At 33.0% G+C, this 26,929-nt stretch overlaps 2 protein-coding genes and 2 pseudogenes across 2 annotated transcripts; all 4 read left to right on the top strand.

Moving 5' to 3' along the window:
• Window positions 1-1,068: 1,068 nt before the first annotated feature.
• Window positions 1,069-5,673, top strand: LOC128156761 (uncharacterized; annotated as a pseudogene).
• An 8,764-nt stretch (window positions 5,674-14,437) lies between these two features.
• Window positions 14,438-15,586, top strand: LOC128156760 (cerebellin-1-like). The gene is made up of 2 exons (XM_052819048.1): window positions 14,438-14,716; window positions 14,824-15,586. Exons 1-2 carry the CDS (start codon window positions 14,473-14,475, stop codon window positions 15,249-15,251), a joined length of 672 nt encoding a protein of 223 aa, XP_052675008.1. The 5' UTR covers window positions 14,438-14,472; the 3' UTR covers window positions 15,252-15,586.
• A 3,808-nt stretch (window positions 15,587-19,394) lies between these two features.
• Window positions 19,395-20,796, top strand: LOC128193211 (cerebellin-1-like). The gene is made up of 2 exons (XM_052866544.1): window positions 19,395-19,667; window positions 19,867-20,796. Exons 1-2 carry the CDS (start codon window positions 19,430-19,432, stop codon window positions 20,295-20,297), a joined length of 669 nt encoding a protein of 222 aa, XP_052722504.1. The 5' UTR covers window positions 19,395-19,429; the 3' UTR covers window positions 20,298-20,796.
• Window positions 20,797-23,813: 3,017 nt separating this feature from the next.
• LOC128193212 (complement C1q and tumor necrosis factor-related protein 9B-like) lies at window positions 23,814-25,998 on the top strand (annotated as a pseudogene).
• The last annotated feature ends 931 nt before the right edge of the window (window positions 25,999-26,929 follow it).

The raw sequence follows: 26,929 nt of genomic DNA, 5'->3' as shown, positions 1-26,929 counted from the left end.
CCTATGACCCCATCTTCTCAATCTTTCAAGGTAAATTAAGGAACAATATCCGGCGAAAAAAGGGGGGGGGGTGAACCCTCTATTCTCCTATGTGCCTAATGGTTACGTTTAACTTTGCAAAAAAGTGGGGGGGGGGGGGGGGGGCTTCTTCATTACAACAGTATTGTTGTGAACCTTGAGTTATGTAAAAACTATACTGTGATAAATCTTTCACACAATGTAATATAATGTATTATTATACCTTCATGTTAAATACTGAAATCTGATTGGTTTAGACGCAGTTGGTAATCCGTTTTAATACCCTCAGCGTTAGCAACACACTTGACAACGGGTAACACAACGAATTGTTACATGCGCGTAAATTATGCGCGTACGGTTCGCCGTAGAATTCAGTTCATTTCTATATAAAAGCAGTAAAATTTTCATTAAAAATGACATTCAGTATAATAAAATAAATAGTGCCTGTTTGGGAGGGTAACCGTTGAAATTGACACCCCTCGAAAACCATTGTCAACCTCCGCTTCGCGTCGGTTGACAGTGGTTCTCTCGGGGTGTCAATTTCAACAGTTACCCTCCCAAACAGGCACTATTAATATAATGCAATTTATAGACAAATAAACTTTCATGTTATTGGGAAAGCTGTGTTCTCATCCTACTATATTTGCTGTATTCAGATCAGACAGACGAATAACCAAAAAGAACAAGCAAAATAAATAAATAGATAAATAAAAAATAAATAAATAAATAAATATTTAAATAAATATATAAAAATGAAAAAAAAAACCAACTTTATATATCTTGTTTTTTCATTGCCTAAGAAAAGTGAGTAGAATGGATCATCGTTAACAATTTATTTGGTCATAAGTGATTGTATTAAATAAACCATGTTTAAAATAGGTGGACTCCGCCCCTACGCGACTGTCGGAAATGCGTTTTTCCCTTAGTAGATACTTGTAATATATATATATATATATATATATATATATATATATATATATATATATATATATATATATATATATATATATATATATATATATATATATATATAAAGGCAGCAGCCTATTTTGTAAAACCATATTGATAAACTGCTTCGTTACTCTAGCAATGAGATGCGAAACGATGCTTCTACTTCTTATATCTCTCTTTTGCGTCCCTCCTTCTGTTATCTCATTTAAACTGACGACCCTCCAGAAAGATGCCAATCTGACCAGTTTAGAAGAGCGGTTGACCAATCTAGAACAGACGATAGAAAGTCGTCTGGCTGTGACGGAGCGCGTCTTAGGACAACTGCTGACCGGGCAGGCTGATGAAAACTTGGAGACTTTGGATGTTTTGAGTCTGAGATCTGGTGAGTTTATCATGAATTTATCTTTTGGCATTTTACAAAATCTTATGGTTCCATTTTTATCTAGCAACTTGATTTTATTTAACCTGCAAATTTAGTTTTGTGTGGGTTTAAAAATCACTTGGGTACAAAAAATAAAATCACTTATTCACTTTTATTTTTAGAAAGCAGAAAAAAATACTAACAAAAATAAACAAAGGTTATGGTTATGAAAGTTTTTTATGTACATTTTCAGGAGTACTTGTTCCAGCTTTCTCTCCTATCTTGTTTTCTGCGTATAAATCGTTCGACGAAGGCGGCATTAGTACAAAAGTAACAATCAGGTTCGATGAAACTTATATCAACCTTGGAGACCACTACCACACAGAGGATGGTATCTTCATTGCCCCCGTCACAGGGGTCTATATGTTCCACTGGACCATTGCAACCGGTGGTACTGGCTTCACAACTCAGCTGATGGTGGCAGGATCCGTGCGGGCTTCGAACTTAGTTCCTTACCCTGGCGGATCAGACTCTAGTTCAGCAATGGTCATCATCACCGTCAACAAAGATGACCACGTCTGGATCCAGATCTATGGGTCTTCAAAACATGTGTACGGTGGTAGTATTTCGTACAACAAATATCAATCGACGTTTTCTGGGATTTTGTTGCAAAAGACATAAGTTAAATGTTTTATTGAGATGATATATGACATAATTAACCACTAGCTATTACATTTATTATGCAGATTTTGTATCAATAAAGAGAATACCCACAAATGACGTGTTTTCTTCTCCCAGCCATTATTAATGAACATTTTATGAATATTTGATGAGAAATCCGTGACATAATAATTTATGGATTTTATAGTTTTTACGTGATTTTATAAATGTTGCTCTACCTAAAAATAATTCAAATAAGATAGATGCATATGATATTTACAACTTATAATAGATATCATAGACGAGAACCGTGTAAAAAGATGACTAACTGCAAACTTATTTATATGGGTTTCAAAGATACACACCGTTTAGTTCGGTTTATTAATCAATTTATTATCAACCTTTGAGAATAAGAGATATGTTTGAAGATATAAAGAAATTTTTTAGGTATGTCAATTTTACTCGGATAGTATTCGAATGACGGAAACCTTTAAATTAAGAAATACAAGCACTTTTTGAAGTGTTCCTGATTATCAAAAACGTTTTGATGATAACTGTATGGGTGGAGAAATGGTAAAAAAAACACCATATAATATAAAAAGAAATATGCAAAATACTAATTTTAATTTTTATTACCTGAAAACTTAATAAAAAAGATATAATGCATGATAAACAACAAGTTTTGCAAAATTAATTTGTACTTGTATTTAAGCAAATTATTGACCAAAACTCAAAACGCAACGAATAACCATTCTTGTATAATACATGATCATAAATGTAAGTGTTCTAGGCCAAATAAATGAGGCTAAGATCAAAATCAGCGCATTAATGCAAATTGGATATAATTAAACTATGAGTCAAATATATTTTCAATTATAGTATTCTGTTCACTGATCTAATATGTAACCTGCTTATTTTATTTATGAATTATACAACAGAAACAATTTACAAAGCCATCTTACTCTTAAAACACGAAAATTTTATTCACTTTGGAATAGTTTTAAAGTGACTCATAGGTCCGTTGGGCCGGGTGTATTCACATTATATCTGTAAACATGCTGATATATTATAATTTTGCTGGATGTTGTACTCTTAATGCTGAAATGTACAAGACATTATAGCCAAAACACTTGTTTTAATGAATAAAAGAAGGAAACATGCTGATATTTGATAATTTTGCTGTATGTTGTATTTTTATACAAAGGGGCATAACCTGTCCTATTTTTAGTGTCTCGTATGTCTTTTAAAGGCAGAGTGCCAATATATTTTATTATACTTTCATGTTAAATACTGAGATCTGATTGGCTTAGACGCAGTTGATAATCCGTTCTATCACCCTCAGCGTTAGCAACGCACTTGGGAACGGGTAACACAACGAATTGTTACATGCGCGTAAATTATGCGCGTACGGTTCGCCGTAGAATTCATGTCATTTTTATATAAAAGCAGTAAAATTTTCTCTAAAATTAAGACATTCAGTATAATAAAATAAATAGTGCCTGTTTGGGAGGGTAACTGTTGAAATTGACACCCCTCGAAAACCATTGTCAACCTCCGCTTCGCGTCGGTTGACAATGGCTTTCTCGGGGTGTCAATTTCAACAGTTACCCTCCCAAACAGGCACTATCTATATAATATATTGTAACTATATGACATTACTTGTAATTTTGGCATGTGACACTTAAAAAAAAAAATACTTACTTTACATACTACTTACTAACTTGTAAAATGAATTTTGTAATTAATTATATACACATGTCACCATAATAAACTATTTACTTACTTACTTACTTACTAAGTGCAAACAGACGTTGTTTTCTTTAGGTTTCATAAGGGCTATGAAGATTGCGAGCTAACGTGGATTATGTACTTTTTCTGCAATGCTAGCTACCTTCCTTGCCGCATGTAGGTACATATATATATGTGATTGAACACGGAGTAACGAAATTTAAGAGATGTTTAAAATATCCATATTCCGACAAAAAACACATAACTGCTTATAAGCTATAGGCTATATAAGCTAAGTTTCCAACCTTTCACATACAAATTGTCAACAACATTAGTTAACTTGGCATATTGAATTATCAACTTATTAAATTAATGTAAAGAAATTTATTTCTTTGTATCGAAGAGGATATGGGTAGTCCCGGAAATCATGATAATTTTGTATACATGCACTTTATAGAAGTTTTGTTCGTCAGTTTTTGTAACGTGAAAGTGGTAATTGCGTCCTTACACAATAAGTAGACTTACTTAGGAATGCATTTTTCCTTATTATGCACTTGACAATAGTATATAAATCAGTTTCATCCTTATTACATCAACTCCCAGTCATGGCGTGCTACAAGGTGGTCCTTTTCGTATCCCTCTATTGTCTTTACCTTCCTGTTACCTCGACCAAATTAACGACTCTTCTGAGGGACAAGAATCTGACCAGTCTAGAAGAGCGCCTAACCTATCTGGAGCAGACGATAGAACGTCGTTTGAACGTTACAGAGGTATTGCTAGGACAACTGCTGACTGGACGAAATGGCGCGAATTTGGAAACTCTCAATGTTCTTTCTCTGAGATCTAGTGAGTGTACTTCTACTATTGTTTATGGTAGTTAAATCATCCACAAAAAACTAAATAAATTAACGTTTAAGTCTTCTTTTTCTAAAGATTTGGTACCAAACTGTATACTAATTAAGCAAATGTATCTTTTAATAAATAAAACTCAGCTTATTATCTGTTGATGATTTAAATCTTAATAAAACAAGTATTATTGAAAAAAATAGTATTTGCATAAATTTCTCACATAGAATTATAGGTCTGTAAATTTTCAAGGAAACAAAAAAGTTAATATTTTGACTTTTGAAATCAACTTTGGCTAACCAATGATACTTAAACTTGAGCGTTTTAAACTTTCAATCTGCCTGATTACGTATAGGTACTGTCCTTTCTGACATATATTAAATTTCAAATAATATCTGCGATAGTAGAAATTTTAAAATTGATGTAAAGCGCAACACATATCAATGAATAACTTTATATTAAAAATTTTTTTAAAAGGGGCTTAAGAACTGTTTACATAGCCAAGAGTTGTGAGCTCTACATGTCGCTTTAAGTGACACACACTTTTAAAAGCATTGTAAACATTAAAAACGGAATAAATTTTGACCAAAATCAAGAATATGCCTCTTTAAAAAAACTGAAAAGAGGAGATTAAAAATGATGGTAACTTTTGACGGTTTACTTCTTTAGGTATACTCAGAACAGCTTTCTCCCCAGTTCTGTTTTCTGCTTACAAGTCCTCCAGCGAAGGTAGCATAAGTACAAACGTAAAAATCGGATTTGAGGGAACCTATATCAACCCAGGAAACCATTACCACACTGAGAATGGTATCTTCATTGCCCCCGTCACAGGGGTCTATATGTTCCACTGGACCATTGCCACTGGAGGGTCTGCGTTCTCCACTCAGCTGATGGTGGCAGGATCCGTGCGGGCTTCAAACTTTGTCCCTTACCCTGGTGGAGCAGACTCTAGCTCAGCAATGGTCATTATAAGCGTCAACAAAGAAGATCATGTGTGGATACAGCTCTATGGGTCCTCGGAGCATGTCTACGGTGGGTCAAACAGTATTGGGAATTATTACCAATCGACGTTTTCGGGAATTCTTCTGCAAACTTCTTAAACAGTTGTCATTTTGCAGAATAGTTGTTTTAATGTAAAGGATCTGTTGCGAATAACAATTGAATTGACATACATGTATACCCGAGGGGAGATGGATTTCCCGGGAAATAAAAATCACTTTTGAAAATCAGAGGTTTTTTTTGTTATTTTCTATGGTACACATGTCTAAATTTTTCGAATTTGCATTTTGAACATATCATACTGCTCTTGCAATTTTATCAGCAATCTTCAAAGTTGGCGAAGACAACATGTTCTCAGTAAAATGGTATATTTATGCATGGTTTTTGGCCTAGATATCCTTCAGGACTGGCCTGCCCCTAAAAAAATCTATGATATTTTGATAGTTTTTGTTCAAAGAAATAAATTAAGAAAGAAGTTATTTTGGGAAAACCATTGCCCTGGGGTCGAATTTTGCAAAAACCAAGAAAAATTTCGAAAACTGATTTCTATTAAAGTGGTCTATATTTACACCGAACAGCGTAAGTCATGAGTTGCTCAGGAAGTTAAACCACTAGCTGTGTAACACGTTATTTTTGTGCCCTGGTTCGATTCTACTGTAGGCATACTTTTTCTTTTTTCGAATTAACAGCATCTATGAACACCTTTTCTTTTTTATGCAGAATTAGGCATTTTGTATATTTAATTTTGATCTTCTTCCTTAAATGCAAATTTGCTCGAATGTAAGATATCGATGGAAAAAGTATATACTTAACTACAGGTAAAAACAAACAACCGGAACTATACCTTAATGTGAGCACCACGCTTTGTTTGAGGACAAGAATCAACCCACTCTGTGTTACTCAAAACAGGTGCTACGTGAGATTATATCATGCCGAGCAAAAACTGTTGCGTTTGTTTTTCAGAACATTTATAGGAAATGGTACAATTGTGAAAAAAGTACTTCAAAGTAGATGCAGTTCGTTCTTTGCAAATAATGTGTGCATTGGTGACATTTTTTTGCCAAAAAGGAATGTTTATAGATTAGATAAAATGGTGGTGGGTCAGTTAGAGTTCAAACGCCTCGTGAAAACCATTCTACATCTACAAACATCATTCTTCCTGTTACTTCTGCTGAAAAAACTAAGGCGACGTGCATTATTTGTAGCAAAGAGTCAAAGGTTTGCGACCTTTGAAATTGCGTCGAGACTTTTGATAGTTGCTAATAATACCATGGTAGTAAATAAACGCATATGAAGAACATGTATAGCATTATACAATGTTAAATTTAAATAAAATTTAAAAATAATTAATAAAAAGAAGGTGACCATAACTCATACTGCTCGGACATCGACTGTAAAACTTTCTTTTCAATCACTATACATTATGAGAACTAGAACCTAAGAGTTTACCGTGTATGGAAGATGTTGAACGGAAATCGATATGTTTTTGTAAAGAAAGAAACCTGTACCGGTCCTACAGGTCAATTCAATTGTTACTCGCAATAGATTCTTTGACACTTTCTGCTGGTTATTTTTAAAATATTTACTTAACTAAAAACACAGCGAAGGTATTTTATAACTTTCTAACTTGAAATATTAGTATATGTGCATTTATTGGTGTATATGGATATGGTTTATATTTCATAAATATATAAAATATCTGATGTAATATGTACGAAAATAAATTGAATGAATTATTAACATCTCCTGAGATCATTCATAGTTTTAGAGGTCAGCAGATTATTTATAATCTGCCTCCAATCTGACCAGTTTAGAAGAGCGGTTGACCAATCTAGAACAGACGATAGAACGTCGTCTGGCTGTGACGGAGCGCGTCATAGGACAACTGCTGACCGGACAGGCTGATGAAAACTTGGGAACTTTGGATGTTTTAACTTTAAGATCTGGAAGCGTATTAGTGCCACATTATCACTTTGTATTTTCTGTTTTATTAATTTTACACATTTAATTGTAAAAAAAAGTGTCAGTGTGGTACTAATATGCTTTCCTAAGAGAGTTTAAAAATCTCCAATCACTAATACCAACATACAGGAATAAATATTTTTATGATTGGTATTATCAGGCATACGTAGCACATTCTTCTCTCAAATTACGTTTTCTGCCTACAAATCCTCCGGTGAGAGCAGTACTAGTACATGCACAACAAGGTTTGACGAAACCGACACCACCCAAGGAAACCATTACCACACAGAGGATGGCATCTTCATTGCCCCCGTCACAGGGGTCTATATGTTACTGGGTCATTCCTACCTCTGGGTCTTCGTTCACCACTCAGCTGATGGTATCAGGATCCGTGCGGGCTTCAAACTTATTTCCTCGTCCCGGCGGAGCAGACTCCAGCTCAGCAATGGTCATATTCAGCACCAACAAGGAGCATGTGGGGATTCAGCTCTCTGGGTCCTCGGAATACGTGTATGGCGCTGGTAGCTCATACAGAATTTATCAATCAACGTTTACTAGAATGTTGTTGCACAAATCATAATGAAATAAATTAAGAACCTCTGTCCTAATCGCCTTTTCTTTTGATGGATCTAAACTATTTCTTTTTTACGCGCGCTCGTAACAAGGTTAAACGTAATGTTTTTTAACTGTAACTGTACAGTTATTGTGTTGCTTTTTAAAAATAAAAAGAATACTTCTATTGACTTCTTTTATAGTGCGTAATAGGTACAATGTATTTGATATTATCAAGGGGGAAGAAATGTCAACAATATTTTATTTATATCAATAAAGTAGTTTAAATTATAACGTGCAGCCATGCTGTTTTGAAAATAATCTACATAATTAAGCTTTAAAGCACGTTTGAAGTTAAAAAAAAAAACACCCGTATTTACTGAAGGCTGACATGATTTGGAACTTTTTCATTAAAAACCCAAAATTTTGTTGACATGACACCATATATTCCGGTTTTGTTACATATACAATGTACACAGTGCTCTGATTAAATCACTGCAGGCGTGTTCACCAAGCTATCTTAGGGCTATGGTGCGTCCTATACGTCTTAGTCTTAAGTCTGTTTCTCGAAGGTCTCCTAACTTAAGGAACCGCCATAACTGTGTTCTAACTTTAGGACATCACTTACCTTGTCCTAAGACCATTCTAAGGCGGTAAAATCACGTTTTTGGGAACATTGGAACTGTTATGAAGGTGTTTCTTATGACCGGTACAATAAAGCAATATTTTCTACAGTTCTAGCATTCCGAAAAACATCAAATTCCCAATGCTTCTGGTTAAAAGTTAAATTTCCATCGGTTTCTATAAGTCATGCGTGATTATTCCTAATTTTTATCGCTTCATTCTGAAAAAAAAATCATCTTTAAAAACAGTGGTGAATAAACTGTATTTATATATTTTCGAGATATATTACAACTTATTTCCTATGTATTACTTGTACTCGAATAACAAGATTATCAAATGTTAAGTTACACTCAAAGAGTGCACACGTGTTGTTAAACTAATTATTTGCTCGTAAACCAATTTTGTCCTGATGCATATTTTAAATTAGCAGTCATCTGGATTTGAGGGGGATGTTTTATTTTTTTTATTTTTGTTATTGGACACCGATGTATATTTATTTTAAAAAATGTATATATTAAAATTACTGGTTTAAGGTACATTGTGTAAAATACCGACACGTACATTTTTTTCTGGCAAAACGTTAAATGATTTATCTCTACAAAAGTCTTTCAAAATCGATCTGTATGAATAAATGTGAAAAATAAGAAAGCCTCAGGATCATTTAATAATAACCAGATTACCTCCATGGAAAACCTATTATTCAGTAGAGTTTTATCCCTACTTGCATTCCGGTTAAGTTTATTGCGGATCTTAATGACAATGTTTCGCAATATCTAAAATGACATTGATAACTTATTATGAAAGGTATTTAATGTTTAGCTTTTAACCCCTTTCAATTTGAGCATACGGTAAACTCTGAAAAAATGTGCTCTCTTATTCTTGATACCTCGCAAGGATATGATGAGCAACGGTTTAAAAGCGAAGGTAATGAGTACTGTTGATTGTGTAATAAAAACGAATTAAAAGTAAGTTTTAAAATATTGATATGGTTGTTTTTTTTAAAGCAAATCAGATAAAAACCCAGGTTTTCCATGTTTAATATAAACAATTTAAGCAAAGGGAAGAAGGCCATTTTACAAGCAGAATATATTTGATTTGATTTGTTTTTGCTAAAAATACATGTGGTAGTCATAATGATAGTCATGAGTAGATGATCTTAAAATTGTAAAATGGGACCTTTAATATCCAACCTTATCTTTGTCTTCATTCACTGCATGCTAGTTTGAGCTTTATTTCGTTGATTTTGAAATGTGATTTGAAAACATTCTATTTCGTAAATCATGCCTCAGCAAACAGAAAATACTCTTATTGTAAAAATGGCTCAGCATTTTAGAACACTTTTTTTGTTTGAGATTATATACATAATAATTTAAATTTCATATCCCTGCGCTGTTTAGTCATACTGTTGAATGTCCTTGAAACAGTGAAAACAAAAGAATTTAAAACATCATTACACTATGGCATGTCAAACTTTGTAATATTCGATTTTTTCCGTTTGTATTTTATAAATATTCATTTTTATTGTATACTTTTCTATTTGTATAATTTTCTATTTGCATACTATAATTTTCCATTTGTATTGTATAATTTTCTATTTGTATTGTATGATTTTATTATTTGTACTGTATGATTTTTCAATTGCATTTCATGAATTTAATTTGTATTATATAATATTTTTTGTATTCTATTATTTTCTATTTGTAATCTATAATTTTCTATTTGTATTGTATAATTTTCCATTTGTATCGTATAATTTCCATTTGTATTGAATATTTTTCAATTTGCACTGTGTTATTATTCATTTGTAATGTATAATTATAGAATATAGAATTTGTAAGAAACTATCGTTGCATGCAAAGTCTTAACATGTCATACTTTTTACGATTATCAAATAATTTGTCGCCAAGCACGTGTACATACATTTATGCAACCATGGGATGTAAAAAATATTGATTTAATGTTAATTTATTCGATTTCCGATTGGCTTTTCATAGACATATTTTTAAAATCTGAACCCAAAACGTAAGGGAGAAATCCTGCAATGGATGAAAGTCTACTTTATAGTAGCCCCCACCCCCGTTGTGGGGAAAGACTTCTATATAGACAGTTTTCCGGGGGAGGGGGGGGGCTATTATGAGGGGAAATCTGCTTTACAACAACGGTTATTTGTACAGTGCACGACAACAGAATAATATTTGCTATTCAAAGTTAAACAGTGAATAGCGAATATCATTCAAACTTCTTATTGTATCAATTGTTATACATTCGATCACATCCCCAGCCTATATCTATATGACTTTTCACTGTCTATTAACAAAACGACTTGTTTACCATTGTGATGGTTTAAGAACTATTGGAAGGTATCAAACCAATCTTATTTTACACAAAAAGCTTCAGCACTTTGCTTTATGTGATTATGGATGGGTCAGTAGAATGCCTCTGGCATTTGGTACTACTCAAATCAAAAATATTTCCATAAGTTTTCCTTGTTTCCTTGTAACTCCTCTTATTCAACATTTTCACATGCGGAAAACACTTTCCTTAAAAACTCACAAAGTGTTTTATGAGTGTACCCACTTGTTAGTCCTATTGCGTTGCAGTTTGGTAAACAACAAAAAGCTGTTCCTGGTTAAATAATCTAAAATAGTTACAATGTATGTCCATTTAAAATGTTAGACTGCTCCCCAGTTGTTAAGGACGTTGGATCCTGCTAAAGTTTTTTTCTAAAGTATTTTTTAAAAATTTACACACATAGCTTAACCAAAATTCAAAACAAAATTCTGGGGTCTATATGTGTCATTTGGCGCTACGGTGTGTTTAATATGACCTTTCTGCACTGAAAGTGCAAATTGCACATAAATCGCCTTTTCCTCTAATATTTATTATCGGAATGAGTTATGGCATTAAATACAAATTTATACTATTTAAGATAAATAAAATTAAAATTATCATAGAGAAAAATGTCACAATTTCTTCACCTTATTGATATTTTGACCTTTTTGCACTGATAAAACGCTATTTTTATCCATTAACGATTCACCATGTGAAGAAATTATTTAAAAGTCTCAAACTTTTTTTTTTAATTATGATAAACTTGTGTGAAAAATCTTCAAATTTCAGAAAATAAAAGCAAAAGTATGGGTTTATAATGTTAAATTTGAGATACAACATGAAATAAGCTAAATAAATTGTAGGCAAAACTGCAAAGTTAAAGTGACGGTACTCTAATACAACTGAGTTATGACAAAATGTTCTTTTTCTTCTTAAAAACCTTCCGCCACAAAGTATAGTCCCATACTAAACTCTGTAAATATGTAATTTTTCCTTTACTATTTTATTTGATAAAGTTTAATTGGCATTATAAAATATAAATTTATGAGTAGAATAAATATATGATGCATAATTTCCAGAATAGAGGTGACCAAAAATAGCTGCCCCAAAACAGATGAACGGACCTCTTTAAACTATAATATAGTTTTATATTATATATGGGGAGCTTTTCATTAACGCCGGCGACGTTTTCGGAAAACGGTGGCGTTAATGGAACGGTTAGCAACGTCACAATGCTCCAACGAGGACGATTGCAGCTTAAAACTGATACTTATCTCAAACGTTGGTCCAGACATTTTGGCTATTAGCAGTTTTAATGTTTTAATGACAAACTTTAGTTACAGATATCCAGTTTTGTAAAATATGGTAACATAGACGCCATTTTGTTTCTTAATCGGCAATGATAAAATGCGTTGCCACAATCACTCGCCGGCGACGCGTGTTCCAGCATTCGGCAACGAAGGCAACACCGGCAAATCCGGCGATGCCGGTTAAATGGGAAGCACCCTAAGTACACAGAAAAATTTCGAATAGATTTATACTTTTTGTTGCATCTAGTTAAGTATGAACTATAAACACTATTTTTGTTATTTGCATGCAATCATTACTCTTTTCAAGTTTAGCATCATCACCATTGTTTTTACTGGCAACCAAAGCATATTCTTTAAAGCCTCTAAAATAGTGTAACATAGAAACTTAAGATCATAATAAGCGTCCCGAGCACACTGTGACACCAGGCACGTAGCATCGTTTTTGAGGTGGGGTAGGAAAATCTAAAGGAAAAATACAAAACAGGAGCAGAGCAAAAATTAGAGGCAGAATCGGGTGCCATAGAAGAGTAAGGATCCTCTGCTTACCGGTTACACCCGCCGTGTGCTCTTCGTAGATACTAAACTGGCATTAGTAAATTAAGCACTTATTATTTCAGTAATCGTTGACTTTTTTTGGTTTCAAACGTTATTACACCCCGTACTTTACTTCTGTTTAATCTCTTTACTTAGCCATCGTTTAAACTGACGAATTAAAAAAATTAATAGAACGCCAACCACAAGGAAGTGTCGCTGAAATAAGTGAGATATATAAGATCAATGATGTTGTAATCTAACTATTAAGATTTTTAGTTATTTTTAGAGAAGTCTTTTTTAAAAATTGGAATCCCCTAAAAATCTAGAAGAGAAAGGCAATAGAAAAAAGATCGCAAAGTAATTTGATCTATGCGATAACGATTGCAACGAGAAAAATCCGTTTTGAAAAAGGATATATTCGCCTCTTCATTTCGGTCATGTAATTGTTTAAAAATTGAATATGAATCTGCTTTAAATTTTCGTGTGATCAAGTCGTAAAATTTGTAAACTAAATTGTAAACATTGAAAATAGTTTAAAATAATACCAAAATTATGTGGCGTTTTATCTCCACCGAATCTCAGAACAAAAGTCGCCTAAAACCAACGCCGCATTCTACCGTAGAATAAAGTAACAGAAAAAAATTATTCATTGGAGGATATTTATATGTTTTAGATCATATAACAACAAATACGAAATCCAAGAACCCTTGAACGAACGCAAAATTTTACAGATAGTTTAAAAGGTATATACAGGCTTAGCTAGACCACAAAAGCAAACAAGTCGCTGATACCAACATTGCCAGTTTAAAGATCGCTCCTAGATACATGTATTTTTTCTGTTTCGTAAACTGAAAATAATAATTTAAACGATGATCCATCTCAAAAGTTTCAATGTTAACTGCAATTCATCATAAGTCTATGAAAAGTATCTTTAAAAAGCACTAAAATTTGCAAGACAAGAAAAGAAGAAGGATTTTTCATGTGTTTTTGGATTAAAGAAAGATTCTTTTAAAAACTGAAAATGATATTTTTTGGATTGCGTCTTAAAAATGGGTAAGGAAATACATATAAAAATCGCTTAAAATCTTTCTAACCTATCAAAATATTTCCCGACAGTTTTGACTGAAAATCTGCAAATATCTCCTATTTTAAATTGGAATTCGAATGTTCAACAGGACCAACAAAATGTTTTATACGTAAACTATGAAATGGAATCAGACAAATCAACTGCTTAAGGTTTTTTAAGAATAGAATGTTTTTCATTTTCTTCTAGAAAATTATGAGCATCCCAATACATTTCGCAATACAAAGAATCATTTTTCTTTTTTAAACTATTGAATATAGTATAATTATAATAGATAGAGTTATTTGTTAATTGAAATAATACAAAATTACCTTCTGCAATATATTTACTTCAGTTGTATGCTTTAAATGTTAATATTGACTACCTTAAAATGGGTTCTAATTTCGCCAACACAGTGTGTGTAATCCCACTTAGAAATATCAATTTTAGTAGATACTTGAACACTGCATGCGTACTAGTATATAACGCAGATTAATCCATATAAACTATGCAAAGAAATTGTCATTTTCACAATGGAGTGCATGAAGATGCTCTTTTATTTCATACCTCTTTTTTGCGTTCACATCTCTGTTTCCTCGTTTAAACTGACGACACTCCCGAATGCCTTTAATCTGACCAGTATAGAAGAGCGGTTGACCAATCTAGAGCAGACGACAGAACGTCGTCTGGCAGTGACGGAGCGCGTCATAGGACAACTGCTGACTGGACAAGCTGACGAAAATTTGGAAACTTTGGATGTTCTAGCTCTAAGATCTGGTAAGAGAATTCTTTTTAAAAAATAGTTATTATGGCAGGATATTTGCACAAAAATTACAAACATAACGGAATTTTCGGTAGAATTTTCTCATGATTGGTATTTTCAGGCAGACTTAGCACAGCTTTCTCTCCAGTTATGTTTTCTGCTTACAAATCTTCTCGTGAGAGCGATATTAGTACAAAGGTGACGATCAGATTTGACGGAACCTACATCAACATTGGAAACCACTACCACACAGAGGATGGTATCTTCATTGCTCCCGTCACAGGGGTCTATATGTTCCACTGGACCATTGTGAATAACAAGTCTTCGTTCACCACTCAGCTGATGGTGGCAGGAACCCCACGGGCTTCAAACCTAATTCCTTTTCCTGGCGGAAGAGACTCCAGTTCAGCAATGGTCATCATCAGTGTCAACAAGGATGATCACGTCTGGATCCAGATCTATGGGTCCTCAGTATACGTGTTTGGTGGTGGAACATCATACAATAACCATCAGTCAACATTCACTGGAATTCTATTGCAAAAGGCATAGCGCGATATAAAAAAAATCAAAATATCTTTTGCATCCATAAAATAACAAATTATTAAGTTTCATTCGCTCTTTAGTGCTGTGATGATTTAGGTCAATATTATAATTTTGTAAGAGATATTATTTCTAAAGTATATCTTTTTTAAATAGAGCTACGTTTTTACATGCTAGAATCTAGATGATATTTTAAGATGGATGAAGATGGACTAGAGAAATAAAAAAAACATTCATTTGAAAATCCTGTTTGCGGTTTGATGTCATGTAAATTGAAAGTTGAATGATTAAGGGATTGATGATTTGTATTAATGGACTTTTTAAATAATAAATTTGGAAATATGTTTTATTTTTATGAATGAATGCAAACATATGCGTCTTGAATCATGCATTGTATAATATTTATTGAAACTGATGCCCCACGACATCGACACAACAAATTTGGTATCAATTCTACATTTTACCTGATACGTTTGCAATTGAACTCCTACTATTAGATTATTCGACATTTTTACACTTAGAAAGCTTTAATCTTTAATCCGACGCAATGATTTTCACATCCATGGTACAGTCAATTCAATCTACTAAAGAATTTGTTTTTAAATTACCATATTTATATTACTATTGTTCTGTTTATTACAAAGCATTACGCAGTTTACATGCTTACGTACACCTATGTAATAATATGTACAACGCAGAGATACGTAAAGCATTGTAACAACCGCTAATGATGCAACGCCGCTTAAATATCAATAAGCGTTGCAATTACAACCGATAATGCTATAAAATGTTGCATTTAAAGACCACCGTTTATGCCGAATCGTTGCTAAATGATGCAATTTTGTCACAAAGCTTCACAAATGTACAGCGAGCGCAATCAAATTAAAATTTAAAGTCATCAATTAGAATCGAAATCTAATTAAAATCATTAGGAGTCGAGGAAAGGAACAAGCCATGGAGTACTTGCTTCTTACATCAGGTGGCAAGAAAAAAAAACAACAAAAGAAAAATAATAATTAAAACAAAAACAAACAAAACCAGCGCAAACGGATGACAGTTAAAAAAATCTGATAAAACAGATTGGTATTTCCAGACGTTATCCACACAAATCTCCTCCCTGACATCGTATTTAATGTCATTTGTGGTGCAAAAAGATAACGATGGAGCTTACAATCCCATGGGAAGAAAGATGCGAGGAGGCCTACCAGAGAAAGAAATTAATGTATTAAGATCTAGCGAACGACATCCGCAGCAAAGGATGGAGTGCACGGATTTTCCCCAGTGGAGATTGGCTGCAGAGGATTCCCAGCCCAGTCTACATGGAGAGCAATGACAGCCCTGGGAATTAAGGGAAAGGAAAGAAAAGCAGGAATACAGACACTGTCAACAATAGCAGAGAAGTCATCATGCTGGTTATGGTGGAGAAGAGCAGTGCAGAGCTGGATGCAATCTAAAGATGGACAATGATTTGGCCAATCATTGCTGACTCACCACCTCGAGGACGTTCCAGGATAGGAGTCGAAACGACGACGACGGGTGGACCTGGCTGACGACGTCTGTAGATTACAGTGAACTCACTGTTTTAGGTATAACTAAATATATTACATAAAGTAGATCTGTTCTGTAGTAAAATATTGAACCATCCTTGTTTTGTTTTTGTTTGTTTTTTCAAACAGTGTGATTTCGACGTAATATGTATATCTACATATTTTGGGAAAAATGAAACTATCAATAACGTAACAAAAGGTCATTTATTACAAACAATTATAAAAATCTACATATATAACTGCTAAATGAATACAGTAGTTAATATGTATGTACGAATGTCAATAAAAAGTATGTAGACGATGTCACTGTCTATCTTTTAAGTGTTCAGTTCAGTAAACTAAAATTAAAGTTGGATAGTAGGATAGTCGTAGCATCGTAAGTACTACGAAGTTTCGCTAGTTTCCTACGAATGTAGAAGATTTTTTGCGACTATGTGCACGAGTGCAATGCGAGTGTCGTGCGAAAGAAAAGTCTACGAATACTTTTAAATTGTTCTGTGGGCACGATTGTTTTGAACATGCTCAAAACAATCGCCGCATTTGGCTTTGCTGAGATGAAGGAAGAGAGCCTACGACTATCCGTACGATGAACCCAGAATAATTGCAATTATTGAATTCGTACACTATCGTAACTCAAAATCGTGACAGTGTGACAGGGGCTTAAATAAGATAAAGAGACATAAACAAAACCGATTTATTTTTTTAATCCAATGACATGTACTGTGATGTTTCCATATAGCGTAAAATATATACAGTACGCGATTCACTCAATAATAAGTGAAATCCTTAATTAATAAAATATTTCGTATTTGATCGATTTGATCGTTCGGAGGTTTGAAAGTTCATTAGTTAAGTATCTTTCTCATCGTTATTTGTTGTTGCGTTCAATTTTAACTTGTTGAGCTCAAACTTCAAAGGAGTTGTTGTTACCACTGCAACTTCATATTTATGTAAACAAAAAATGACCGTTTCTTCTGTGTAATGCTTCTTCAGTAAATGTAGTCCTAATGAGATTAAAAACTGTTTTTTTACAACATTTTGTAATGTTTATAGAATTTGCTTAGTTTGCTAATAGAAAACAATGCTGTATGAACAGAAACATTCTCTTGGATAACACGATAAAGAAAGGGTCATTAAAAAGCAAATAGAATAAGTAATTATAATTTATTTTAATTATTAGATCGCGAGTTTTGAATTTTAAATAAGCACTGACTTGAAGGAACAGTGACATAAACAAATACGATGTAGATTTTATATGTACTTTAGCTATACTTGTTTGTGAAAAGGAAACACTCTGAACTTTTAAAAGAGCAGACTTACCTAATGTCGACAGTTACGAGGTTTTACCAACCACAACAGTTACATCCTGAAACTTAAGGTGGCTTTGTAAGTATTTAAGAGTTTTCCGCATGTAAAATGGAAAATGCTGAAGATGATTAAGTATAGTTTAAGTATTATATCTGGAAAACTTGTTGAAAAAATGTTAAGAAGGACAGCTACTGCAAAACAATGCTGATTGCGAAAGATTATCGGCTGAATTATTGACAGAGTAAATCTTAATTAACACACGTACAAAAAATTGATTACTAATAGTTTGATTCATATATGCAACATGTTTGATACATTTTCTCGCAACAGACCTAAGATACGATAAATTATTATTAAAAAATCAAGAATTACGATTCATTTCTACCTGTTTTAAGCCAAAATTTGATGTTTGAAGCATCAGTCTTATAGACTTGAGATCGAAATTGAGATAATCGCCGCAAAACAGCATCGTTATTAATGAATTCTTTATTGTTTTTAGAAGTAGAAATTCACTTCTCATTGATGACAAAAGAATCTAATCAAACAACATTTCTTATAGAAATAGTATCAGAACTCAGAACCTATTGTTAGAAATTTTCTTGAGGGCTTAGTTGTCCATAAATTTCTGGCTGGATTTCTTTCTGGGTTTTATTTCTGTGTCATATGTCAAACTTTGGATGCAAAAAACTATATCACAGGAACAAATCCCACCTCGTCCGTTATTTTCTGCTCTTTACATTTCACCGTCTGTCTTCTCACACGCAGTGCTCTTTTTTAAACGAGGCAATATGTAAATTACTTTTTTTTCAAAAAAAACATTGGAAGCACTTTCGAATAAGTCTATTTTCACTCTATTATTGATTGCTACTAAATAAGTAAAAAACTTCATTGGGATAAACGTTTATATACGTCACGACCGTAAGACATGTTAAAATATAAAGTGTAATTAAATTGGCAATCAGATGTTCACAGTTTCTTCTGAAACAGTTGTAAATGTCATTATGGTTAAGAAATGCTTCTTATGATAAATGATAAAGAAGCTCTAAAGATTTCACAGAGGCAACGTTATTAATTTAAAACCAGTGATATTTTCACAAATTTAAAATATTACTTTCCAGTCTGCCGGATAAAAAATAAATAAATGTTTTAAAACAGCGTCTCTCTCTCTCTCTCTCTCTCTCTCTCTCTCTCTCTCTTATAATGATGGAGCTAAAAAAATCACGATGGTTAAAAACAATCCTCTTTTACTAAGTACTTTGATACTTAAGACAGTTAAATTGACTCCTGCAGTATATAAAGCAGGCGGTTGCGGCCTTATTAACACTAAACGCCATGGAATGCATGAAGATGCTTCTGCTGATACTGCCTCTCCTTTGGTCATGTCTTTATGCGGCCAAGTTGACAACTCTGCCCAATGTAGACGATTTAACCAATTTTGAAGAGCGTTTGACCGTCATGGAACAGGAGGTGTATCGGCGACTGAACACGACGGAGCGCGTGCTTGGACAGTTTCTGACCGGGCGAAATAACACAAGCCTTGCTGGTTTAGATGTTCACGCTCTAAGAGCTGGTACGTAAATGATTTATTACCATCACCTGTTGATTGTTATTTTGCCGATAAATATTTTGTTTTGCTTACTGTTAAGATAAAATCTATTTTTTTCCCTTAAAAAAGTAACCTAAACTGATAAAACCTATGCCTCAAACTACCACAAAACGGAAAAATATATGTGAGTACACCTGTATGTTGCAATTTGCTTTTTTCTTAGGCATACTAGACGCACAGTTGAAACCAGTAATATTTTCTGCATACAAGCAATCGAGTGAAAGTGGAATTAGTAATCATGTAACAATAAGATTTGAACGAACCTATATTAACCTTGGAAACCACTACCACACAGAGAATGGTATCTTCATTGCCCCCGTCACAGGAGTATATTTGTTCCACTGGACCACAATAAGCGGAAGTTCAGATTTCTCTACCCAGCTGATGGTTGATGGAACCCCAAGAGCGTCAGCATATGTTCCTTACCCAGGTGGAGTAGATTCTAGTTCAGCAATGGCGATTATTGAGGTTAACAAGGATGACCATGTCTGGATACAGATCTATGGGTCCTCGGAGTATGTCTATGGCGGTTCAACTAGTATTGGGAATTATTACCAATCGACGTTTTCTGGAATCCTTCTGCAAACATCTTAATGTGTCGTCCTTTTGCACCATAATACAGTGTAGTTCAATAAGTTTATTGTACATTCTGCATGCTTAATGCTCTTGGCATTGTGATGTTGATTAAAACATAATGCATTTTCTTTCTTTATTATTTGTACAATGTAACCGTAGAACCAATATCTGGTGCACCTTTCTCATAGAGTGATTTTTGCATTTGTATTGTATTTAATAAATCCATGAATGTAATAAGTAACTATGAATTTTTTCAAAGTAAATTGGATTTTTTGAAACTGTGAAAACTTACACAATAAAAACGAACAATTTTATTTTTTCAAGAGTCACAAATAAGGATTGGTGTGGCTCCCTCTTATTATTAAGGATCAGGAGTTACATTATTTCGCCAAAGCAGAATTCGTTACAGAAACGAAGCAACAGGAATGGTGTGGAGGCAGGTGCAAGGCTGATTTCTTTACTGAATAAATTATTGTTTTGCTATAGTAAAACAATAATAAAAGCTATTATCTCCACCTCTTTTGTTTGTTTGTTTTTTTTTAAAGTCGACTCTTCTTCAATCGCCACTAATACGAATACACCTTGTATCAATGTATATGGTGAACCAATGTATCCTAAATAATCATTAATTAATATCTTTAAATACGAAGCTGTAATAGTATCTTATATGCAATGTAATATGTCGTAAACAATATATGCACCGGTCACAGTGTCAAAAAAATGACTTTTACAGTGAACTTTTATGTTAGTTGACTAATTTGGAAGTCTAAGAACTTTTACACTGTTATCGTGCTTCACAGAATCAATACGTTTAAGATAGATATATATATATATATATATATATATATATATATATATATATATATATATATATATATATATATATATATATATATATATATATATATATATATATTCCGAGTTATAACACCGACTCTTGTTTGTAACAGTGACAATTTGTATATGATGAAATGATTGATACGCTTAATTAAATATTTACAGGGTGTACATGATATGACAAACAGAGTAGTAAACATGTTCAAGAAAAAACCCCGATCAAAGAAATAGTCTCTCTTGAACATCTTCAAATTTTAGATGGAATACAAGAATTGGATATATGTTTTGTCAACACAGTGTAAGCTTTTTAGGTGGTCTGAATACTAGTAACTACCCTGGTTCCCGTGGCCTTCCGAAGTGCTATGATTAAACTTATAAATTATAATATGCAATTTAAAAGTTTGAAATTGGGTATATAAAATTTCACTTAAATTCATTGTGATCGTTGTATTTAGTCTCTACGTGAGATAGGTAATTCTTGCGTAATTTATTACTTATTCATATTAATATATTCTATGTTTATAATTTAACAATTCCATGTTATACATTAAATAACCTTTATCGAAATAATTGTACCGTGTTCCGAGATAATTGTCAAATGAGTCAAGGTTGTATATTTCAGGTTTTTCGTATATATTGAATAATTATATACATTGTATGACCCCTCTCTGGTGTTCTGTCTACTGCCTGGGTTACATAGATTTTCGCACATTTACACCGGCAGAATCAATCACCTTTCAAAGTAAGAAATATTCAAAGTAAAGTAAATAAAAGTAATTTCTTTACGGGCATACAAAATAAAACAAGCTAAAATACATCATGGGATGATAAGGAAAGGGGACCGTTTAATTTCGTCCCTCATATGTCTGCGTTTATACAACCCAGATGTTATGCATTGGTTGTTAAGAAAACAAACTTCAGAAACGACAGTGAACAACATGTACACAGGTTTAATTTTGATTTGCCAGTACACTTCCCACACTCTATTAAAAGCGATGCCAAAGTCGTAGTACAATAATCCCCGCCTCGACGTCAGGGGCAAATAATATGAGGCGAATTATATGCGTCCATCCACCATTTCATGTCGTTTGTTTTGTTAAAAAAAATTGTAGATCATTTCTTCATTGAAATATGGCTTAATTGACCGGGAACACTTCTGCAATGTCTTTTATTATACACATACTTAGCATAACCGTTGTTAAAAAGTGCACACAAAATCTAAAATAATCGGACCAAGCAGCTTTGAAGTGAAATAAACCTGCGACTTTATATCATAAGTTGTGTTAATTATAGCCAATTAAAAATCAAAGTACTGAAGTACTGACGGGAATTGATTTTATCGATTATCATTTATTTTAAAATCAATTTATCTTGTGTGGTAATTAGTTTCTAGTCTGTATTTAAATAACGCACTTTTTCATAATATGAATTTTAATTAGACTTTTCAGACAAGAATTTAGAGAAACCCCATATGAATTATGTTGTGTAATATTTAAAGATAGATTTCAAATTAACTATGTATTAGTAATTGAAACAATTCTAAAAATTGTATGGATCCAAGCACTATTGATATTGAACTCCAGTTTCGTTCAACCAGACGCTCAGCTGTCTCCGTTAATCTCCGACAAGAGAGCCCCTCTGTTTGTCGGAGATTTACGGAGACAGCCGAGCTTTCCGTTGAACGAGACTGTACTAAACTCTGGCGTAGGAATACATGAGACTACATAAATATCTAAATTGTTCGTATTATATAAAATCTTACTATTTTCAAAGTGATTATAGATACGTTTCCTTGAAAAACAATGCTTCAGCATACATTACATCGAATTTTTCTATTATATTCAAGAACTAAGACTTGTCAGCGGTGATGATTTGTGCTTAGGTCCAAACACTGTTTCACTTTCGGTTTGCCAGAGTGACTGCATAGGAGAGTTGATTAAAATCAACTCCCAAAAAATCATTGTATATTGAACAGATACGAGTATAGTAACCAGTACCGTAAACAAGGTGCAAACATTTTTCAATATAACGCGAATGTTTTGGGCAATATCGCAAAACTGACGTGTTTATTCGAGAACATTGAGCTCAATGGACTTTCGCAAGAATTGATTTAATGATTCAAAGATAGTATTGATATAACAACATGTTTTATTTGGAGTTTCATAAGGGCTATGAAGGTTGCTAGCTAACGTGGGTTATGTAATTTTTCTGCAATGCTAATCACCTTCCTTGCCGCATGTAGGTACATATACGTATGTGACTGAACATAGAATAACGAAATTTAAAAGATGTTAAATATCCATATTCCGACAAAAACGCATAATAGCTTAAGCTATGAAACAAAAGAAGTGCAACTCCTTTAATGGTATTATTTGTTCTCTTACTAAATTATGTAAGAAAATTAAACATTTAAAGTCTTCAACCTTTCAATGCACATACAAGTTGTAAACAACATTAGTTGCATTATCAACTTATCACATCAATGTAAATAAATTTATTTCTTTGTATCGAAGAGAATATGGGTAGTCTTGAAATTTGGATAATTTTGTTTAATGCACTTTATAGTAGTTTTATTCGTCAGTTTTTGTAACGTGAAAGAGGTAATTGCGTCCTGGCACAATAAGTAGGTCTGGTTTCCTTATTATACACTTAACAATAGTATATAAAGCAGCTTTACCCTTATTACATCAACTCCCAGTCATGGCGTGCAACAAGGCGCTCCTTCTGGTATCTCTCTATTGTCTTTACCTTCCTGTTACCTCGACCAAATTAACGACTCTTCTGAGGTACAAAAATCTGACCAGTCTGGAAGAGCGCCTGACAAATCTGGAGCAGACGATAGAACGTCGTCTGAACGTTACAGACGTGTTGCTAGGACAACTGCTGACTGGACGAAATGGCGCGAATTTGGAAACTCTGAATGTTCTTTTTCTGAGATCTCGTGAGTGTACTTATACTATTGTTTCTGGTAGTTAATTAAATCATCCACAGATATACTTAAATCGACTGATATGTTAAATTTTAACTCTTCTTTTCACTAAAGAGTTTGAACCAAAATCGGTAATATTGTTAGTTAAGCAAATTAAACATTTTATAAAAAAAATTCGATGAATTTTATGATTAAAATCTTAATAACATTGATATTTAGAATTCAAACATTTTTTCCAAAGAAATTTTCAAAAAAAACGAGAAGGTTATTATTTTGTCTCTTAAAATCATTTACGGTAACTATAAAGTTTTAAGATTATAATAAGAAAATAATTCTGAAATAAGTAGACTTCCCCCGATGTTGTTCGTGCTCGAGTAGCTTTGAATTTTTTTTGATAATTTATATAAAAACAATAAAAGGGATATAGCTATACAATGCAATGGAGGAAAACGGAATTTAATTTTCAATATTTTCATGTTATACCTTCGTATATTTCATATAAGTTGTAAGGTAAATGAGAACAGTGTTATCTTAAGACTTCAAATTCTTGGAAGCTAAAATTAAACGCTGCACTATTTTAATACCTGAGTGAGTTTTAAAGATTGATGCAAAGTTGACACGTATATAAATTCAATGTGGTTCTCTTTTTCAAATCGGTGTAGGAGATTTTTGTTGCATGCTTTTGTTATCAATATCAGGCCTAGTATTTAACAAAATAGACCCCAAAGTATAACCTTCTATTTTTAGATTATTTTTAAAATATCTGTATTGTTCCAGGTAACATCTTATTTTTCTAATCTCCTATTTTTCTGCTTTAAAATTTTTATGAAACTGAAGTATAAATTTTTTTTTGAAATACCCCCCCCCCAAAAAAAAACCCAACCAAAAACAATGTGAATAAAGTTTGTATGATTTAATTGGTTTTCACCAAGTAAGAAACTAAAAAAAATCGTTTTCGGGCAAACTGCTGGACAAAATCCCACAAATATAAAAAAAATATTAACAATATTCGTGTGTTAATATGACGAACAGAAATTGCTTAATGAACATTACTCATTAATTTGAAAAATAATATCAAGATGAAGGTAGTTTTCAATGGCTTACTATTTTATTTTAGAAATACTCAGAACAGCCTTTTCTCCAGTTCTGTTTTCTGCTTACAAGTCCTCCAGCGAAGGTAGCATAAGCACAAACGTAAAAATCAGATTTGAGGGAACCTACATCAACCCAGGAACCACTACCACACAGAGAATGGTATCTTCATTGCTCCCGTCACAGGGGTCTATATGTTCCACTGGAGCATTGCAACCGCCAGTACTGGCTACACCACCCAACTGATGGTGGCGGGATCCTCACGGGCTTCGAGCTATGTTCCTTATCCAGGCGGCGTAGACTCCAGTTCAGCAATGGTCATCATCAACGTCAACAAAGATGACCACGTCTGGATTCAGATCTACGGGACTTCAAAACACGTGTATGGTGGTAGTACTTCATACGGCAATAATCAGTCGACGTTTTCTGGGATTTTGTTGCAAAAGACATAATGCAGTTGAATATCAAGAATTTCTCTTTCATCGACATATTTTTCTGTTCCCTTTTGATTGCTTAGTCTGCACCATAGTAACTGCTTATACCTTTAGTATTTCAACACATTGTGATACAATATCAGTAAGCTATAATTGAATATTACCTGATAAAAAAATTTTGAGATAAAAATCAAAAAACCTACTTTTATTTTCGATAAAAAACCTCGAAATAGCAAAAATGTGATTAAGGTGGTGGACACGCTTTGGCGGATCTAAGTCAGTGTGAGTTTGCATCAAAGTATATACTAGTACTGGCAATGAAATAATAATGAATGATTACGTAACGAGTGAATATATTACAAAGAACTTATTTATGGTATACATAGAAATTAAGATTGACAAATGTTGAATAAACAAAATAAGTCAATTCGTTTCTTTAATGCGCGATTTTAGTTTTGATGGATAGACGCCAATCGCAACTCCTCGGGCCCTTCCGCACCTCAAATGTACATGTATTACCTAAGCGTCCATGACAACCACCCTTTTCATAAAAATTGATGTAAATTCAACACATTTTACGATCTGTTGGGATGTAAGTTAGATTTCGTTAAAGTCAATGATATAACCTAAAATATACCACAGAAGCGACAGACAAGACTGTCTAGCCGATACTTTTTTAAGGAGGCCGATTTGGGGTTGTTGTTTTTTTTTGCGGAAAAACTACAAAAGCAAAACTCTTTATTTTTTATCCATATGTAATTTAAACAAACTATAGTTTATTTTCGAAGTTTCAAGAAAATCGACCGTCTGGTTCTTTTCAGGGACCATCTCAAAGTAGAGGTACATTTAATATAGGAATATATAGGAAACTGTAATTTTCCGCACATCAAAGCAGATTTAAAAAATACTACAGTAGCTTTTTTTCTCAAATTCATATTTATTATAAGTAAAATCATTCTTACCTTATATGTAAAAAAATACTAGATTCTACCGTCTGGTTTTTAGTGGGGGACATCTCAAAATATTAAAATGCACCAAATTTTTCTATATATTTGAATCATTACAAATGAAGATTGGTAAAATGGATTCATTCAAAAAATAAGGAAAATGTCCTCAAGGATAGCATCATTCTGTATATAAATTTCAACGGCGTACAAATTTACTTTTTCGTTTATGTTATTTCTTATAACGTAAGTCCTATAAAGCTTCATTTTATCATAACATCATAAAAGCGCAATGGCAACGCTCCCCTACCCCACAACGAAAAAATCGTTTAAAAAATGAAAAAAATTCCTTAAAAATCATAAATATTTTATCTGTATTTTATTTTTTGTTCAATTTTATAAATGATATCAACA

Source organism: Crassostrea angulata, chromosome 7 (genome assembly GCF_025612915.1).
Source record: "Crassostrea angulata isolate pt1a10 chromosome 7, ASM2561291v2, whole genome shotgun sequence".
Lineage (NCBI taxonomy): Eukaryota > Metazoa > Mollusca > Bivalvia > Ostreida > Ostreidae > Magallana > Magallana angulata.
The sequence above is the reverse complement of the archived record's forward strand: the minus strand, read 5'-3'. Positions and strand labels throughout refer to the sequence as shown.

Coding starts and splice junctions, on each gene's coding strand:
- LOC128156760 (XM_052819048.1), top strand. CDS start 14,473: ATGGAGTGCATGAAGATGCTCTTTTATTTCATACCTCTTTTTTGCGTT. Junction 14,717..14,823: donor TGTTCTAGCTCTAAGATCTG/GTAAGAGAATTC, acceptor TGGTATTTTCAG/GCAGACTTAGCACAGCTTTC.
- LOC128193211 (XM_052866544.1), top strand. CDS start 19,430: ATGGAATGCATGAAGATGCTTCTGCTGATACTGCCTCTCCTTTGGTCA. Junction 19,668..19,866: donor TGTTCACGCTCTAAGAGCTG/GTACGTAAATGA, acceptor CTTTTTTCTTAG/GCATACTAGACGCACAGTTG.